Source organism: Taudactylus pleione, unplaced genomic scaffold (genome assembly GCF_031769625.1).
Source record: "Taudactylus pleione unplaced genomic scaffold, aTauple2 ptg000092l, whole genome shotgun sequence".
Classification (NCBI taxonomy): domain Eukaryota; kingdom Metazoa; phylum Chordata; class Amphibia; order Anura; family Myobatrachidae; genus Taudactylus; species Taudactylus pleione.
The window spans coordinates 88,289-108,865 of NW_028284494.1; the positions used below are offsets into that span (position 1 = coordinate 88,289).

The following is a 20,577-nucleotide window of genomic DNA, read 5'->3' on the forward strand; positions in this document are numbered from 1 at the left end:
GTTTTAAAAATGGCCAATACCATTGCTGAAAATCTGCAAAACCAGCACCTATTACACATTCCCTGACATGTTTGAATAAGAGATTCAACAAATAAATTAACAGATTACGTAGGTGTACAGACTCCTTTCACTATAGCATGCAAACATTACAAATTATATTGCTTTGTGTCACTGACTGTTAGAACTATAAGTATACATACATGAGTTTTCCCACTTCCAGTTTGTCCATAAGCAAAGCAAGTGGCCATGCCCCTTTCAAAGATGGTTTCTACAAGAGGTCGTGCAGTAAATCTACAGAAAAAAGTAAAAAACCATCAGATATTATGCACACATACAGTACCGTGCAAAAGCTTTAGGCAGTTGTGGAAAAAATGCTGCACAGTAAGAACATTTTTGAAAATAGAAGTGTTAATAGTTTATTTATATCAATTAACAAAATGCAAAGTGAATGACCAGAAGAGAAATCTAAATCATATCAATAATTGGTGTGAACACCATTTGCCTTCAAAACAGCATCAATTCTTCTAGGTACACTTGCACAAAGTCAGGGTTTTTGTTGCATTATAGTCCGGTGATTATATTGACCAATCATACCAAACAGGTGGTGATAATTTTCATATGTAGGTTGAAACACAAGGCCTGATTCAGCAAGCATCGCTACTGTGACACAGCTCCGTAATCACAGGCGTTTCCACACCTGCCTAAAACTTTTGCACAGTGTTGTATATTCACATATGAAATTGTAAAATGTTTTCCTCAGTGCGGTATAATTTCATCTTGTTACATATTACATTATCTTTATTAGACTTACAGGGGTATTCAATATGGGTGCGATAACAATGTTTTTACGTTAACATCGGAGGTATGACGTCATTATCGCAGGTTTTAGTTTTACACCGTATTCAATTTCAAAGACTTATCGCAGTTTTGAAAAGTCTTTGATAAAAAACGGTGATAAGTTTTCACCATTGAATAGGTGTCGAAAAAAAAGTGGAGAATTGGGGTTTAGGGGTGCAGGCTTAAAAAAAATAGCCTGCACCCCTGGGACTGACATTTAAAAAGGAACTGTGTCAAAAAAAGTAAAAAAAAAAAAAAATAGGGACACCCCAAAATATTAATTTAAAAATTGGGGTAAAAAAAAAAAAAACTGGGAAAAAATTGTTAAACAATAGGGAAATAGGTTCAGGGCTATTCTGCAAGGATGCGGCAGGTGTTTTCTAGAATAGAATTATAGCGGCAGGTGCACAATTGCAGAATTTTTAAAAACTTACTTTAGGGGCATAAAAATATGCTAGTACCCATTTTCATGTACCCCAAATTTGATGGGACCACTTAAAAAAACAAAAAAAATAACCTAAGTGCTCTTCTGCATCACTTCTTCAATGTCGGAAAAAACCACCTGCTGCGGCTATTTAAATCCCCGACTTTCAATTAAAGACTAAAAACGGGGGTACCCATAGTGATCCCCCATGTTTTTACTACTTTAGGGGGGTCTTACAATTTTTTTAAGGAAAAATTCGTAACTTTACGCAAATCCAACTTCGGAGTTTCCCGTTTTCGTTAATTTTATATTGAATACGGGGATAAAGTATCGGGCGCGCTCCCGCTTAACGCAGGTAAAAACTCCGATATGAAACGTTAACTTCGACAGTGAAGTTAACGTTTCATATTGAATACCCCTCTTAAAGTCTAAATTTAAAAGGCTATGGTACAGTATTTGTAACAAGCACTGATACAACATATCAATGGTAATGTATTTTCTAAAAACCTTGTCTGTGCCAGGTCTCATATTGCTCCTCAAGTGACTATAACACAAGTTTTACCATAGGGATCAATAATACTTATACCAGTGGTTCCCCGTCTCGCTCCTCAAAGCACCCTAATAGTCCAGGTTTTCGGGATATCCATACCTAAACACAGGTGACTTAATTAGTACCTCAGTCAGTTTGATTACACTATCTATGCACAAGCATGGATAGCCTTAAAACCAGGACTGTTAGGGTGCCTTAATGAAAGAGTTTGGGGACCCATGACTTATGCCATCAGCATTCTAAGAGGGGTTTCTGAAATCCAGTGTGAAAAAGATATTGAAATGCCCTCACAGTAATGTGACGATGAGTGTAAGAACCAGCAGAAAGCCATTGTGTGACAAAAGTAAGGGGGCCAAGACACCTCCACTGGTAATACACACGAGGCACTGGTATCTGAGGGCCATGCCATAAACTCAAACTTCATTTGTTGCTTCCCATTTCCAAAAAAACTAAAAAGTAAAACTAGGACGTAAAACCACACTGTTCCTATGACGGCAGTCCATCCCCAAACACGCTACACCTTGCCCAGGTGAATAACGCTCTCAAAACAATAAATTGCGACTTCCGGTGGGCGGACCAAACGACCTGGCCGCACTTTTAATGGGCTCCCAAGCCGGGACATATAGCCGAGACATAGCGCCGCCGGAGAGACTCACTGCCTCACCTAAAGCCACCCTGAGGTCTCTAGGATAACGCGGGTAAGAGCGGCGCATGCCCCGGCCCCCCGCACTGCCCCACAACACCGGAGTACAGCCGCATTGGAAAAGCGGCACTGCCCGCGGCCGCCATCTTGGATCGCGGCCGGGCATAATCTCTCCCCTCCCCACCTCCAGAAACAGCCACCGGGGCTACCATTAGACCCGATGAACAAGCGGGACGCCTGGACACCGTTTCAGGGACGTTCCTCAGTTATAAGCTCCCCGCTGGCCACACATCACCCGCGGCCGCCATTTTTGAGACCTGAACAAGTTGCTGCAGCCAGCGCTTACCTCCTTTCACAATCCTCTCTATTTGCTGCTCATACCAGGGAGCAGGGTGGTGTTGCTGGGTCCTCATACTGTGATCTTGTCTTGTCTGGTCCAAAGATAGTGCTCACAAGCCATACTATAGGTTCTAATTTACAGACCCAGTGTCATATATATCCTGAACACCTGGGGCTCCCCCTAGTGGCTCCTGATTAAATCGCACGTCACATCCCTATACCATGGAGAAGTTTGTGGCCAGACCACAGCGTGCACCTAAAGGTCAAACTACTAAAGGGAAAGACAAAAATGTAGCTCCATCATCATCTCCTGACTCTCCTACTTCACCTCCAGCTGACAATATCCTGGACGGAGCCTCTAACTCGACTCAATTTAGTACCGCCTCAATAGCTAAAGCCCAAGAAATATCCGAGCTTCTTTCTCCCTTGCTTGACAAAAAACTGGCCGGTCTCAAAGAAGCTATAGAATCAGCAGTTTCGCAACTTAAGGAACATGGTCGACGCTTTACGGAAGCAGAACAACGTATCTGCAATGTTGAAGATGAGCTAACAGAGGCACAAAGCGTAATACGTACACAGGAATCAGCGATCTCTGCTATGCAGGAAAAATTGGAAGACTTAGAGAATAGGAATCGCCGCAACAATTTAAGGTTAATAGGCCTACCGGAATCTGTTAAGCAAAGAGATCTCATGGATTTCGTCTCTAAATGGTTACCATCTGAGCTCAATTGCTCGGCTTCTTCCAGTACCCTCATCATAGAACGAGTTCACCGCATAGGCCCTGACCGTGCTTCTGACCAGAGAAGACCTAGGCCTGTCATAATGAAAATGTTGAACTACCTAGACAAAACTCGCATACTGGACGCCTACCGTAAATCAGAAGGCCTCACCTACCAGGGGCACAAATTGTTGTTGTTTCAGGACTTCTCGTATCAAGTAGCAATGAAAAGAAGGGAATACTCTACTATTTGTAAAGCATTATTTGATCTGGGACTGAGATTTGCATTAATGTACCCTGCGAAGCTGAAAGTCCTACATAACGGCAAACAACACTTTTTCGATTCTCCATCGTCTGCAAAGACTTTTCTGGACTCTCTAACTGACCAAATCACTCCTCAAAATGATATCGTGACTTAAGAAGATACATTTAATTGTACAAATCCGTCTCCTATCGCAAACATGGAGAGTTTGTTATTGGAAATATATATCTTATGCTTGTTTTCAAGATTTCTGGTTATTTCAACAACTGCTAAACGTCAACGGCAGAATTGTCAAGATAATCTCTGGTTTGTTGTTTTTTCCCCTTCCTTTTGCAAATTTACCATTCCTCCTCTTTCATATCCCCTTTTTTATTTTCTTTTATTTCTTTTTTTCAATTATCGATATTTTTATACCTCACTGGGTTTAAATAGGCCCGTAGAGCCTTATTTTTTGGTTCTAAAAATTTTCAAAAATTGTAAGACTGCATTATGTTTGTTATATTCCATATATTATGGCAGGTCATGTTTTTGTTTTTGTGTTATGTGTATTTCTGTAATGGCACTTTCAAAGTTTTACTGCAGGCGCTCTCTGCGTGCTGGGACTGAGAGCGTGATGGTCTCTTTAAGATGGTTCACTTTTTTGATCTACAGGACAGGTATAGGATAACACAATGTCTCACTCTATTGCTGATCTCACTAAAACACAAAAAAACATAAGATTTTTAACTTGGAACGTAGAGGGTTTAAACACCCCGATTAAACGGCGTAAAATACTACAACAACTTTAAACCTGACATAGCAGTGCTACAGGAGACCCATTGGAGACAGGGTGACCCCAATACTCTTAGAGACTCATGGATAAAAGATTATACAGCTGCATCTTTCACATCTAAAAAAAGAGGGGTGCTGGTGATTTTCCATAAATCTTTAAAATACACAGTTGTAGACTCGATCCTGGACACCGAGGGCAGATTTCTCTTTCTTAAACTGAATTTAGAAGGTGAATTAATCACGCTTGTCACTTTGTACGCTCCCACAGGTCACAACAATGCATTCTTCTCCGATCTCTACGCCCGACTCCAGAATTGGGCAGAAGGCGCCCTCGTCATAGGAGGAGACTTCAACACTACTCTTTCTCCTAGTCTGGACAGAACGGGAGCATCCGGTGAGTGGCGGGGCAGCACATCTCCAACGCTACAACTTCTAATTGAATCCCTCGCCCTAGTAGACCCATGGAGACACCTCCACCCCTTAGCACGTGATTACACGTTTTACTCCCACCCCCATCACTCCTCAGCTAGATTGGACTTCTGGCTGGTCTCAAGCTCATTAATTAATAGGATTCAAACATCTCATATAGAAAACATAGTCATCTCCGATCATGCGCCTACATGGTTCACGTTACAACTATCTACCCCCAAAACATCTTCCTTCAACTGGAGATTCCCCTCATACTTACTCACTTCTCCAGACTTCAAAAAATACTTAGAACAACAATTTCTTAATTATAATAATGATAATGCTTCTCATATTGGCGACATATAATTGTTTTGGGCCGCATCTAAACCAGTAGTGAGAGGGCATATTATGGGATATGTTTCCCATAAACGCCGTAAACTTAACACACGTTTCACGGAATTGAGTAAAGCCCTATCACAATCGTATGCCATTATGCTGCAAAATAACAACACAGAGACACGGCGGAATTATTTGAATAACAAAAATTTATATGACACATTGTGCACTGAAAGAGCCCAATATTATCTAGATTTCCAGAAACATCGCTATTTCCGTTGGGGAAATAAAGCGGGCAAACTGCTAGCTAATATAGTGAGAAGTCAGAAAACATCCTCTCCCATTCTTTCTCTTAAAGGTCCCCTAGGATCATTACATACCAACGAGGACATTGCGGCCTCTTTCTTACAATATTACACAGACTTATACTCCGCACAGGATGATAACCCTGTTCTGGGGATGAACTTTTTGAAAGAGGCTAATCTACCTTCCCTCTCTGAAGAGGCCCGCGACTCCCTAACAACTCCTGTTTCGGAGTTGGAGGTTGCTCTAACCATCAAATCCCTGGCCAACGGAAAGACACCCGGCCCAGATGGCCTTAGTGCCGAGTACTACAAAATATTAAATCCACTTGTAACCCCTCATTTAGTTTCCTTATTTAATTCAATATTGAAGGGAGCCTCAACACCACCAGACTTTAACCAGGCCCGAATTATCCTTCTCTTGAAACCTGAGAAAGACCCTACGCTGACCCAATCATATAGGCCAATATCTCTGCTCAACCAGGATTTTTAAATCCTCACTGGTATTATCGCTCAACGTTTACAATTAGTATTGCCACATCTCATACACACCGCACAAACTGGGTTTATGAAAGGACGACACTCAGTGATCAACGTCCGACATTTGATTGCAGGATTAACTAAATCTCACCAAATGAGAAATAACCAAACGCTCCTTGTCAGCTGCGACGCTGACAAGGCCTTTGATAGGGTGTCGTGGAACCATCTACTGCGCATCTTCCAGCTACAAAATTTTGGTCCCGAATTTATTACATTATTCAAAACAATATACCACACTCCTATAGCATTCCTAACAGTTAACGGCCTGAATACTCCATCCCTTAGACTACATAGGGGCACCCGACAGGGTTGTCCCCTATCCCCTTTATTATTTAACCTGGCTATAGATCCTCTTATTCGCACCTTTTTACTATGTCAACAATGGCAGGGAATAAATATCGGAAATAACACTTTGAAAGTCTCCGCGTATGCGGATGACTTATTACTGTATTTTGAGAACCCACATTCTGCCATACCTAAACTCCTTCATATCCTGAAAGACTTCCATATTACCTCTGGTTTTTTGATAAATTATAACAAAACAGAGGCCTTGGCCCTACACTCGGACGTCACAAAAAACTGGTAAAAATCTTTCCCATTTAAATGGGCCAAAACAACTCTAAAATACCTAGGCCTTAATATCCCGGCACATCCCTCCGCCCTATACTCAGTCAATTTCCCTGCTTTAATACAACGTACACTTTTAGATTTTAAAAAATGGAAACATCTCCCACTCTCATATCTCGGTAGATGTCAATTAATTAAAATGATATCTTTTCCTAGGATTTTATATTTTTTTCAGATGCTCCCCTTGCTTCCTTTAGAATCTGATTTAAAATTGATTAACAAAGCGATCAGCAAGTTCTTTGGGCGAACAAAAAACCCAGGATTTCACTATTCAAACTCAGCCAACCACCTGCTTTAGGCGGAATTAATCTCCCTTGCTTAAAATCTTATGCTATTGCGTCAAATTACCGATACGCAATTGACTGGATTAGAGGAACAAATGGATTTGCTGACACGCTAATAGAACAATCTTTTAGTGTTGAAATGCCATTAGCTAGTTTGCTACACACACGACCCTTGTCTCTTCCACCTCACGTAGCACAAAATCTACTACTACATACTACATGCTTGGCGACGAGCCAGAACTCAAATGAGAGTCCCTCCCAATGTCTCCTTGTTCCTTCCTATCGGCCATAACCCAGGGTTTGATGCTGGTTTTCTAACACAGACTTTCAAAACCTGGAACACACAGGGATTGCGTTACATATATCAATTATTGGATCTCTCCACAATGACTATTTACTCTCATAACCAAATACAGGAAAAATTTCCCTGTATCCAAATCCCTTTATTTATATATTTCCAAATACGTAGTTATGTCAATACTTTACTCCCTAAAATTCCCATTATACCTGGGAAAAATGGTTTGGATGATGTGCTGTCTCGCTGCCTCTCTATGTCATTTTCCACTTCTATGCTATACACCTATATACGCCGGGAAATAAATTTGGAAGTGGAGACGGTGGGATTTGCCAAGTGGCATTCCACATTCCCTACCATACCCCTATCCACCATTTTAAAATCTTTTGTTAGACTTAATAAGCAATTAATTTCGTCTTCATACGCGGAAATGCAGTATAAATTATTGCATCGTGCCTATTTCACCCCCAAATTAAGACTCATCACAGGTACTTCCACAGACTCAAATTGTTTTAAATGTGGTCAACCTGATGCGGATCTAATGCATTGTATGTGGCACTGTGCGGAGGTACAGAGGTTCTGGTCCTTGGTACACACCTATATATCCACCAAGTTGGGAATTGCTTTTGAACTAACACCCGAGTGGGCTATGTGGGATATTGTACCATCATCTGGGTCATCCTGTGCCCCTGGAGGTGCCCGTCTATTACTAGCAAAGATTGCAGCAGCTGCGAAAAAAACAATATTATCTCAATGGATATCCACTGACACTTTAACGCTCAGTCTTTTACAACCTAGAATTACATACCTATTTAATATGGATTGGCTAGAACTATCCCTTAATAAAGACAAGGAAGCAGAGAAGTTCTTTAATATCTGGCTTCCATATGTTCACACATTAACACCTCAGGTTAAAGACACGCTTCGTGCTGCAGTTCAACTTACAGCCTGGTATAATGAAGAAACCTTGTCTTCAGGTGAACCACCATTTTAATTCCTGTATTGTTACGTTCCTCATGGATCCATTGTATTGCACATTACTGTTGTGGTCCTGTTGATGTCTTGTCATTTTCTGATCAACATGTTATATTGTTTATTGCGGTTTTACAATAAAAATATGTTATAAAAAAAAAACAATAAATTGCAGATTGGTGTCACCACAAATACTTTGCACCTGTACCTTTGAACTTCCTGAAAGTTTACACATTACACAACTAAATTATATTACTTTAATCCAGAATGACAGCATGCAGTTGTCAGCAGTAACACGCTAATCATGTCACAGTGCAGGAGATCACTGGCTGATTACGTGCAATTGTAACCAAATACAGTACATTAGACTAAACAGCAAGGTCACTAGTAACCAGTGTCAAACAAATTTAGTATGTTCAGGGGCATTTACAAAGCCAAGGCGGCTGCTGAATTGATCTGTCACAGTCCCTGTTCTTTCCCTATTCTTACAATGAATGAGTTAAAATCTCCCACCCAGCTCTCACTTCCAGCGTCGTCGGCACTCAGCGGCCTGGTTACAGTTAGGGCAGTAACTCATGGGAAGAAGTGCACCTAAACATTATTAAAAATAAATTATGTAGCAAAAGACGCATGGCCATTTTTATCACTAATACAGTAAATAAAGGTAGACTGGCTAGTAAGAACGTAAGATGACATCAGGGAACAGGGCCAACTTGTGAGCAAACGCATTCTTTGCCTGGCATACCTGTAGACCATTTCATTTGGCGCGGTTTCATCAAAGGCATAGTCAAAACGAAAAGTTTGGTTTTCTAAAAATCTTGTAAGGTCTACTTTTTGTTTGGGTTCGTGCACCATCACTACATCTTTACTGGGAATTGTAATGACATCAAGGTCTTTCATGGTGTTTTCTGGAAAGGAAACAACCGAGAAAAATTAATTTACATTTTTAAAACTTGAACTCACAGAAATTAACCCAAATCAGATTGTAATATTACAGGCTCATTCAAAGATCACCAGTTAACTGAATTGTACATGGTGAAAACCATGCTTTATTGCAATCACATGTAATAAAAAACAAAATGAAAAAAGCAGAGGCAGGGACCATCGCAGGCAGTGAACGCAGAGTGGCAGCGTCTTATCAGAGGGGGCGCTGGTCTCATGGTCACTGATCGCCTTCATTATTTCCAGCACTGTGTGTGTGAATGAGCCTTAGACAGAATTATCTTGCATGTAACGAAGACTACTATCTCAAACATAGGACCACACTTGGCAAAACATCTACTTGTGGCTGAAAGATGTACAATAAAGGATTTGTATCACTACATTTAGTCACAATTTGTAAAATAAAATTCAGAAGTATTGTAATTGATTAGAGCAAAATGACACTCTGAAAAATATTAATTGAAATCCAGAGGGCAGTATTATTTTTCAATGCTTTTAGGCCTGTGATTAATGAATGTTTTTTTTTGTTCTTGCACCACTTTCAGAACAGGTAAGTAAATCGGAGACATTGGTGCCTGCAAGCCCTGTGTTACCACGCATCATAATGAGGTCTCCTTTACCATCAGGTTAACTTGGGAGAGCACAGTTCAATGTGTAACTGCATATTGGCTGACACGCAAGTTAGCAGTAAATAAGATATGATGCAATTACAGACCATGAATAGGGTCACATCATGTGACATGGGTCACGCATATGAGAGAAGTCAGGAGTTACCAGCTATATAACCCACTAACATTATGAACTCACAGCAATGCTACCAACAATAATCACAGCTTGACAAACAGATGTGTTCTTACACATCTGTGTTGCAGTCGTGCTAAAAAGCCCCCCCTCGGCGCGCCAGGTCCCGTGAGACTCTGCTAGCGCCAGACATTTTTTTTGCATCATTTTTATTAGTGAAAATGCATCTAAGTCACAATTTGATGTGACAGACGCACCAGCAGACTGTGCTGATTAATTTGATAAGCGACACTTGAAAAGTTGTGTGATTGAGTCTCTGAATCTGTATACAAAGTGATACAATGTAGCAGCCTCAGCTTTCTTCATTCCGAGGTCCGTTGTGCTTCATATACAGACTCAGATGCACACAGAGATACAAGTGTCACATATCAAATAAATCAGTGCAGTCTGCTGGTGCGTACTAGGGGCATTGCATTGCCACTTAGACGCATTTTCAGCCCCCCAAAAAAAGACACCACATGCTAGCAGAGTAGCACAGGACCCAATTAATTTGCATACCACTGTGCAGTGCCTCCACACAATTTTAAAATGGATAAGGAGGCAAGAACCATTATTTTATTCTTTAAAAACATTTTACATTAATAATGGACCTGATCCATTTCTCCTGTAAGCAGTGTTAGATCGCAATTACCAGTGATCTATAGCTGCCGAGTGGAGACCTGGATCACTTCTCTCCAGCATGACACTGACCAGCTCCTTACAGAGGAAACAGTCACAATGACCTCACTGGGCGTCCATGGCAGCATATATGTGAAATTCCTGCATTCAAAATGTTGTTAGCAATCCAGATAAAATATAGTTCCCATGAACAGCAGAGAACAAATGCAGGCAGCAGGGTTCTAGAGGCGGAATTACAGGACACACTGCACGGCTGCCATCTCAGCAGAACATTTACACAGGAAAAGGAAAAATAAAGCCGATTCTAATAGGATGCAGAATGACGTCGTTAAGAGTCCATATCAAACTAATAATGAATCTAATTTACAATGGTCATTACCTTTCTTATTTAGTGGACGTTTTCTAACACACACACATATCCGATGCTCATCAATCTGTAGTAAACAAAAGGTATGACATTTGCAGTTCCCACAGTACAAAAAACATTTTAACATCTTCAAAGTTAAGTTGAAAGTTTAAATTTAAAGTGCAAAAACCTACGATAAAATATCTTTCAGATGAACAAAACATTTAACTTAACAAATAACTCCAAAAAAATCTGCAAAAATGCAATTTAAAACTATTTATTTTGGAGTAACACTCATAAAAACTACTATTCTAAATAAAACTATATACAGGTATAGAACAAAAGTAAATTTGTAAATAAAGCATAAATAAGACTCGGGCATAGACTTCCACTGGGGAGATTTAACTTACGGGGTCAGCTGTGGTTAAAGGCCGGTAATCCAAACTTCCCCTGAAATCTTTTATCATACACATAATTTCATAGTTTGGGAATGTGGCATCAACATCCTATAAAGAAACAACGTAAAATAACAGTAAAATAAATGCATGGGTACATGAAGTTCAAATTACATGTGTTTTATGAAAATTAAAGTCTGAAAGACAAGTTGCCCTAAGTATGAAAGCTAGTAGTAGCAGACAAATGTAATAATGTTATTACTATAACACTTTTCTACCAATAGGACTCAAAGTGCATTACATTAGCATTTAAGAACACAAGCTACAAAAAAAGATTAACTGAAAAGAGAACTAAGCATGTGGGTTGTATTGCATTAGTGAAATGCTGAGTAAACTGATAGTCTTGAGTCTGTTTTTTGAAGGATTATAGTGTGGAGGTCTCTCGAACTAAGCGGGAAAGCGAGTTCCATAGAGTCGGAGCCACAAAGTTAACCCCCAGGTGAAATCAGGAGATTCTAGGTACTGCTAATAGTCCATCTACAGATTGCAGTAAGAGAGTGGGGCAGCTGCATCCTTGGACCTGGTTATGTAGGGCTTTGAAAGTCAGTAAGTCAATCTTGAAATAGATTCTTCATCTTGGGTGTTATGTGGATGGAACGGGGCTGGTTGGTTAACAGCCTGGCAGCTGCCTTTTGTACCAGCTGCAAGCGTTGCAAATTTGCTGGAAGACCCAGGTAGAGGGCACTGCAGTAGTCTGAGCGTGGTGATACAAATGCATGTATGACTTTAGGCAGATCTTCTGAGGGAATGCTTGCTTCTGGCAATGTTCCTCAGGTGAAAGAATTAGGATTTGATTGTGGCTGATACCTGAAGTTTAAGTGTCAAGGACCATCCAGGACATCCACAAGCTTTCGCACATTCCGTGTATGTGTCAGGTGCTTATTGGAACTCAAAATATTTGAGATAAAGTTGTGATAGAGATATAGCTATATAGATACGGTATACAGATATATCCAATCTAAGGCTCTGAATGTGTGATCTGTAGTGGAGTACAGATCTACTTCACTAAGGCATAGGTAATACAGAGGAGACATGATGTATGAAGGAAGCCTGGCAAACCCTTAGTACATAATGCAACTTAACCGACACCGGAGGTTTCTTCCCTTTATAAATGAATAGTACACAAGGTACTGCGAGGAGAATCCGAAGCAATTCCAAATTGGTGGCAGGTCCTCTGTAAAATAACTAAGTCACATGACACATGAACATGCCCACAGTGCGGCTACTATGAGAAAGATTAGACTACACACCAGCGCTCTCTTCTCTCGCAGTTCTTGCTGTTGTAGCCGCCTTCTCTCCCGCTTCTCCTGCAACTTTTCTACTTCTTTCACACAGTTAGATTTTCTCCGAGCTTATGTGGGGGGGAAGAAAAAAATTGGCTGATGTCAGAAAAATCTAATCACATTACCCTCAGGTGTGATGCACCAGAAACCAGCAGCATTTACAATGAGCAATTTGCAAAACACTATACGGATGGATACACATCCTTTGGAAAATTACCATAACAGAAGAAAAATTACTATAGCACCATTACGCAAAGGAGAAAAACAAAGTACAGATAGGAGGATAAGAATGCAATGAAACGCTAGAATAACAGTCTTCCCTGTAATAGAGAGAGTGATTAACAGAAAAGCAGGAGCCCTGATTGATCCATCTTATACCCCTTTTACACCAGAGCAAAAACCTGGGTTTTTGCTGGGTCTACCCGGGTCGCAGCTCAGTGTAAAAGAGTCCCTGAAAAATAACCTGGGTCAAGTGACCCTGCAATCCAACTCAGGTAGCTACCAGGGTTGGACCCAGGATGGCCCCAGGTAATGGTGCAGTGTAAACGGTGCAACCCAGGTTATCTGATCTGGATCATGCCTAAAATGAGCGGATTGGTGGTTGTGGAGCATTCACCTCCCACTTTTTATGACCTCACAGGTTTAGCAGGGCAGACCTGAGTTCAGTGTGAACAGGGCTGACCTGGGAGTAACCCAGATCAAAGGTGCAGTGTAAATGGGTCTGACCTGGGTCTGACCAGGGTTGGAACCATGTCCAAAAACCCAGGTCGGACCTGGGTTTTTGGTAGAAAAGAGGTATTACAGACAAAGCTACACAACCTCTTCATGTGTGATATACACTGTCCTGTTTGAAGGATTAGGCTTATTACTATTGCAATGCACCATTTTTGTTTTTCTTTTTTGAATTTCAAATACATCCTACATTTTAAACTTTATTTTTAAATATTTTTGCACGGTGATCCCTTAATACTTTCCTTAACGAGAGACCTGATATAACATCCTGGTTTTCAGAAGTTCCAACAACTGATTACGCTATGGCGACACCAGGTAGAAAGTTCTACACGCAGGTCAGAACAACCCAGGCAAAACAGCAGAATGGTGTTAAATTGCTACAGTTAGTATAACGTTATCATAGCTAAATGTAAGCACTTATAGCTCGCGTAAGATGCATTTTACCAATATCAACTATTTAATCGTAACTTTAATACAGTTGTATTACTTATAAGTATATGCTGTATTGTGCTCTATCAATAAATAAAATAATGATATAATATTGTACAAGCAGAAATATCAACACTAAACATTGTTACTCAAGGAAATAAGGCAGAAATAATGTGTGTGTGTGTATATATATATATATATTTAAATGGGGGCAGACTAGATGGGCCAAGTGGTTCTTATCTGTCAGTATCTAAAACTGGTCTCTTATCAGAAACTCTGAGCTCATGTAAATGATCTAATGCTATGGTTTTTTTGGCCTCTATTCTCACAATGATGTCATAACATCAAACTATCAGCATAAAAGGTTTATGCTGCTCAAAACTATAGTAACCTAAAGCTGGCTAAGATGCTATGTAGACATCCATTCTGATGTCTAACCTGCATGTGACAACTTTAAAGGCCATTAGCTGCCAAGCACCAACTTAAGTTTTGGAACAGTAGTAGGAATCACACATTGAATAAAAGCATAAAGAAACATGCTATTAAAAGTGAAATGCGAGGAAAACACAACATTACACTTTATTAGGGGAACTCAATTCAGCATGATGTGCTGCAGTGCATATATATTGGCCAATTACAGTCATCCCGGCATCGCACATTTCAATGCACACCTCAATGGGGATGCAAAGCAAAATTTGCAATGTAGATGTAGTAATGTCCATTACTTTGAGCTGAATTCCCCCTCTAGGTGAGGAAGTCAAGCAGCCCATTTACCAAATATCGGATGGCTATACAGATAACATGCAAGGTACATCCAGAGCTGCCACAACACCCCTTTTATACATGCAAATAAATTAGCTTAATGCAGACAGCGAACGGCTACAATGTTCCTGTAAGAATGGGTAATGGGGCTCACTCTTAGAAATGAAAAGCTACAGATGCCTCAGTGACCACTATGTAAGACTGTAGAGGTGGATGGTCATGACATCTAATAATAATGTGGAATTGTGAATGTGCACATAGAATATGAAGCAATCCTAAACATATGTTACATACAAGGAGGGCCAAAGTCCTTTTTTCCAGGCTGATCTGGAGATATATCTGAAACACTACCATTCTGCTGTGCAGAGGCCGGCTGTTCTGGAGGCTGGCTTGGCCGTTGCCGGGCTGAACCCACTGCTGCAAGGAAAGGGGAAATGATTAGACCAACAGTGCAACGCAGACTAAAATCGCAGCCTGTAACACAGGACCTGTGAGGCCAATCGCATACACACTTGGCAGATTAGAGCCTGCATTGCAGAGTACATACTGTTGTATTACATATACCTGTATTGCTAACTATGAACATTATAGTGAAAAATTATTATCACTGTAAACAATTGTTTGTTAAAGAAACTCATTTTCTAGTACAACTATACATCCAATGTAAACAGATACGAGTATTGCTAAGTCCTTAATTAAAATCCATAATGGATTACAGCAGCAAATAAAACTCCAAATACATAGCTATAAAAGAACGAGTTACAGGAGAAATGCTGATTCACCCCCTCATAACAAAGCAGTAAAAGTGAATGGAAGATCCAGTTGCAGAGAATGGAGCACGGCTGGTCTCTGTACAACAAAGATCAGCAATCCTTACCTTTATTATTGTCCCTTGCAGGAGTTTCATTCTTAGCAGGAGCTACAGTGCGCCGGTTCTATAAAGGTAAAACACAAAAATGCTTTCCAATAGAGCAAACCAGAGGAAAGAGGCACGCTAGCCTGCAGTTATCACCCCCACCACTGATGCCTCCAGTCTGCCACACAAAGCTCATAACTCCACTTCAACTTAACTGTGGGGTGTCTGGCAGGAACCCCCATGGATAGGATAATAGGGGAAGGAGAGGGGTAAACATTACATTTTAAGTGGATTTGCCCATGATAGGACAAATGAACTGAAACATGTAAATTTTCACATATGAAACATGAAAGTGATAAAATACCGTACAGCTCATTTACATTAACTTTCTGCCGCAACTCATACACAAATTGATGGTTAATGTGTGTTTGTATACAGATGTGTCCCCATATACTTTTGCTCAAATCACGCCAAATACAGCCATAGCCGCGCCAAGTGCCCAGCCACTTAAAATGTGTCTTATTCACATCACTAATGTAACAAAAGTACAATACAGGGGTACCCCGACTACTGGCGCTGGCATTACATGTAGCTTGTGTGTGTAACATTAATCTTGGTAAAAAGGCAAAAGACAGCCTTCTGATATGAGTGACCTGCACTATATATCATTATGATTACTCTGCGACTTACTACCAATTCCTCTATATACACCTTGAAAGTACAGTATATTGATAATGTTTGTGTAAATAAATATGAATAAAATCCTAACACAAAATGAAGATGACCATCCATGATAAAATACATGTACATGCAATCAGGGGCGTAGCGAGGGCGGTTCCGGGCCAGGGCGCCACAGCTGCAGTCATCCAACAGCCACCGGGCACTAGGTCTTGGCATGGCCACCAACATGTGCCTTCTGAGTATGCGCGGGTCACCCACCGCGTCTCTCTCCACGCCACACCGAGGAGCAGGATTAGGATGAGGTAAGTCGGAGGGGGCTAGGCAAGGGGTTGGCTGGAATGACGGGGCTGGGGTGACAAGGGGCTGGTGTTGCTGAGAAAACACCATATAGGTTAGGTGTATTTTTATTGCAAATACACAAAACAGGATTTTATTAGTGGATCTGGAATATATACCTAGCACTCCATGCCCCAATTTCATACTCCCCATCTGTTTATTTTTATTTCCCTTTAATTTAACCCCACATACTAGATATGCCTCCTCCCTGGCACACTGGGGGGTGCGCCGTATCACGCATTTGTGCTTCGGGCACTCTGGCTGTTCAGTGTTTAAATGATTTAATTTATTTTATTCATTCAGTTTTATATTGAACTTTCATTATCAATATGGTTTTCTTTTGGTTGCAGGTTCTCCAAAACATCCAATTTCATTTGAACGACATTGCTGTAAATGAGGTATAAAAACACGCTTCATATTTCAAACCCATTTTATTTCTTTTACTATTAGTAACAACTGGAGCTGATCTATAAGCTGCTGCCGCCAGATTGGCTGCAATTCCTACAGGGATTCCCAGGTGACATTATGAGCTGGGATTACCCAGATGCAGAGCAGCTGTCTGCTAGGCTGCACATTACTCTATGCATGGACAAACAGATTCACCTCTGCTACACACAGCAAGATGAAATGGGACTTTCACTATACAGACAAACACAACTAACCTTCACAACCTTGTTCACTTTGGTTGTAGGAGTAGGGGGAGGAGGCATTTCAGGGCCCGGTTCGATTTCTTCATCAGGAGCCAGGTCAGGATTAAGTGAAAATATACTTTCCAAATCAATCTTGAAATATAATAAAAAAAAAATATGTTTAGTTAAGGAAAATAAACAATTCCACCACACAAGCGAGAGTCAAACATTTTCCATACACCTCAATGTGTACAATACGCTCACTTATAGAGGAGCTAAATACTACTGTACATTCATAAAAGCAGCAGGCTGTACCTTTGCTGGGCTCGATTCAATTCAGCACGATGCTGAATAGCCCCGGAGCTATTCAATCCACCGCACTGTTTGGTCGGACTAAAGGGTTTCTCCTCGCAGCCCTCTGAGGGTGTGAAGAGAAAACCGTCAAAGTGCCGACCATGATGCTGCTTTCCTGTTCATTAGCGCCGGGTGGCCGGCACTTTAGTCTGAGAATGCCGGTTCTCGCAACTATACACCTATGTTGAGTCACGATAACCGGCGCACTCCGACTAAACCATCAACTGTCGGACCAATCAGAGCGGTGAATTGAATAGCTCCGAGAGCTCCCTCCCAGGGTTATTCAGCGTTGTGCTGAATTGAATTGAGCCCTATATGGCTGAATATTGTTTTACTACTGCAAGAAGTCATCCAACGTCCTGCTTACAAATCACCAATTATTATAATGACAAGACCTAAAACCTATTAATCAAGACTATTCCAGTAACATAGCAGAAGTCTCCCTTCATTAAACAAAAATTAATTTATTATTAAAATGCACAAAATTGAGATAACGATTTTGTTTCAAGTATGGAACAAGTTTAAATGCCAAGCTGTCAAAACATTGACTGAATTACATAAAGCTACAGTGCAATGACACCCTGCCTGCCAGTAAAGACGTCCTCTGGTTTAGCAGCAAGATCAGCAGAACCTGACTGTGATTTACTAAACCAGCTTTCACATCTGCAGGACTATTAAACCACATCTGCTCTTGTGTCCTCTGAGCAGCCTCTATGCAGACCACACCTAGGCTTAGTACTTCCAGCTCTGGCAGTGAGAATAGCTAGGCTATGGTGAAGTCGAGATTATAATGGAAACTCACTGACAGTGGAGGAAGGTGACCTATGCACACACAGATCTGTGCACAAGTCAGCAGCATGTGTCACCTATTTGCAGGTGGCTCAAAATACAAAATGTGATGTTCACTCATCTGACTCCATACCAGACAGCCTTAAGGCGCATACACACACAACGATTTTGTAACGAACGATTTTCTGTCAGATTTTCCCTTGAAAAAGTGAACGATTTTTTGTAGTGTAATGAACGATTTTTCTGAACGATGAACGAATAATGTTCCTTCTCTTAATGAAAATCGTCACGTTGGACAGTCTGAAATGGACGATGAACGATAACTACAAAAGGGAGTGCGCATTTGTGATTATTGTTCATCGCTATAACTCATAAGCTGAACGATTTTTTAAACGATTTAACGATAATGACGTCGTTATCAACAAATCGTTCCAAAAATCGTTACGTGTGTATGCACCTTTGCTCTTTTACTCTATACTGGTCTATTCAAATTACTTATTCATATATTTTGACCATACTACTACTTGTAAGGGCCAGAAATGTGCTCTAAGAAATACAGAAATAATATAACAAACCCTTTTCATTTTATGATGACGTTCACAATGTCGACATTCATTAGGACATTGACCATGTCAAGACCCATTTAAATGGTTACCATGTATTTATGTAATTCTATCCCTAAAAGGAACATAATGCTAACCCTAACGGAAACGTCGACATTATGACAAGGGTGATATTTTGCAGGTGTCAACATAGATGTCGACAGTTAAAAGTATGCTATCAAAACACAACAAAAACATTTAGAAAAAAGTTTGGGAGAAACCTCTCTATCATCACACCTACGACTAGCATTATGTTATAATATCTATTTTACAGTTTCTACAGATATGTCCTTAAACACCAAGCCTAAAAACACCATGCAGCGCAAGACAACAGGTATGAGAGAGCTTTTGCGCTTGAAAATGTGTCTTCGTCGCAATTGGAAGTGACAAACTGCTTTGCACTAATGAATTTGAAATGCGACACTTGTAGATCTGCACGATGGACCTTAGTGTGGAGAAAACCTGCATCGTGGCACTTCGTATATGGATTCAGGCACAGATACACAAGTCACCTATCCATTAATCAGTGCAGTCTTGTGAAGTGGTTTCTCACATTCGATTGCGACAAAGACATTTTCAGGGGGGAAAAAAAAAAAAAACGCAAAATAGACACTTGGCACAAGCCGAGTATCACTGGTCCTGGCGGGCAGAGAATGGCAGCAATGGTGTATGAGGACAGGAAAATCTCCCTGGACAAACCTGTTATTTAGTACTCAGAGGCGATCTCTAAACAAAGCACATGGAAATTACCACTATTCATTAAACACTGAGCAAGCTACTACTTATTTCATGCAGTCTTGTGTCATGTGTTTATAACATAAAACATAAATCTGAAAACAAATCAAACAACAAACTGTTTTCTTTCAAACACAAATGTCCACTTCCTTTGCCAAAACAATTTGTATCTATTTTGACTATTGTGGTTATTTGTTATACAGGATATGAGTAATCACTAATCACACAAAGGAGATGTAGGAAGTAAAACTGTTGAGGAAGGAATACTACTATACTGGGAGGGGGTGGGGGAGTAATATCAGTTTATGGGTTAACAGTTCAAGGAGGTATATACAGTCAGGTGCATAGACATTGGGACATTGACAGAATGTTCATATTTTGGCCTCTATTCACCACCACAATGGCTTTGAAATGAAACAAACAAGATGTGCTTTAACTGCAGACTTTCAGATTTCATTTGAGGGTAATTACATCCAAATCAGGTGAACGGTGTAGGAATTACAATGGTTTCTATATGTGCCTCCCACTTTTTAAGGGACCAAAAGTAATGGGACTATGAACTCAAAAGCTATTTCATGGACAGGTGTGGGCTATTCCCTTGTTATTTCATTATTAATTAAGCAGGTAAAAGGTCTGGAGTTATTCTAGGTGTGACATTTGCATTTAGAATCAGTTGCTGTCGACTCTCAATATGAGATCCAAAGAGCTGTCACTATCAGTGAAGCAAGCCATCATTAGGCTGAAAAATCAAAACAAACCCATCAGAGAGATAGCAAAAACATTAGGTGTGGCCAAATCAACTGTTTGGAACATTCTTAAAAAGAAAGAACACACCGGAGAGCTCAGCAACACCAAAAGACACGGAAGACCACGGAAAACAACTGTGGTGGATGACAGAATAATTATTTCCCTGGTGAAG

At 40.5% G+C, this 20,577-nt stretch overlaps 1 protein-coding gene across 4 annotated transcripts in view; it reads right to left on the reverse strand.

The window, feature by feature from the left end:
* Positions 1-20,577, reverse strand: part of KIF2A (kinesin family member 2A) — an 86,476-nt gene that overhangs the window by 35,713 nt on the left and 30,186 nt on the right. For 2 of the 4 annotated variants that reach the window (XM_088469378.1, XM_088469381.1), the window contains exons 3-10: positions 17,212-17,331; positions 15,554-15,611; positions 15,028-15,093; positions 12,721-12,821; positions 11,426-11,521; positions 11,049-11,103; positions 9,054-9,216; positions 201-291 (exon numbers count right to left, since the gene is read on the reverse strand). In XM_088469378.1, the coding sequence (XP_088325504.1) occupies positions 201-291; positions 9,054-9,216; positions 11,049-11,103; positions 11,426-11,521; positions 12,721-12,821; positions 15,028-15,093; positions 15,554-15,611; positions 17,212-17,331 (750 nt within the window). Of the gene's footprint in view, positions 1-200; positions 292-9,053; positions 9,217-11,048; positions 11,104-11,425; positions 11,522-12,720; positions 12,822-14,970; positions 15,094-15,553; positions 15,612-17,211; positions 17,332-20,577 lie in introns of all 4 variants that reach the window. The other 2 variants (XM_088469380.1, XM_088469377.1) reach the window with 1 other exon arrangement.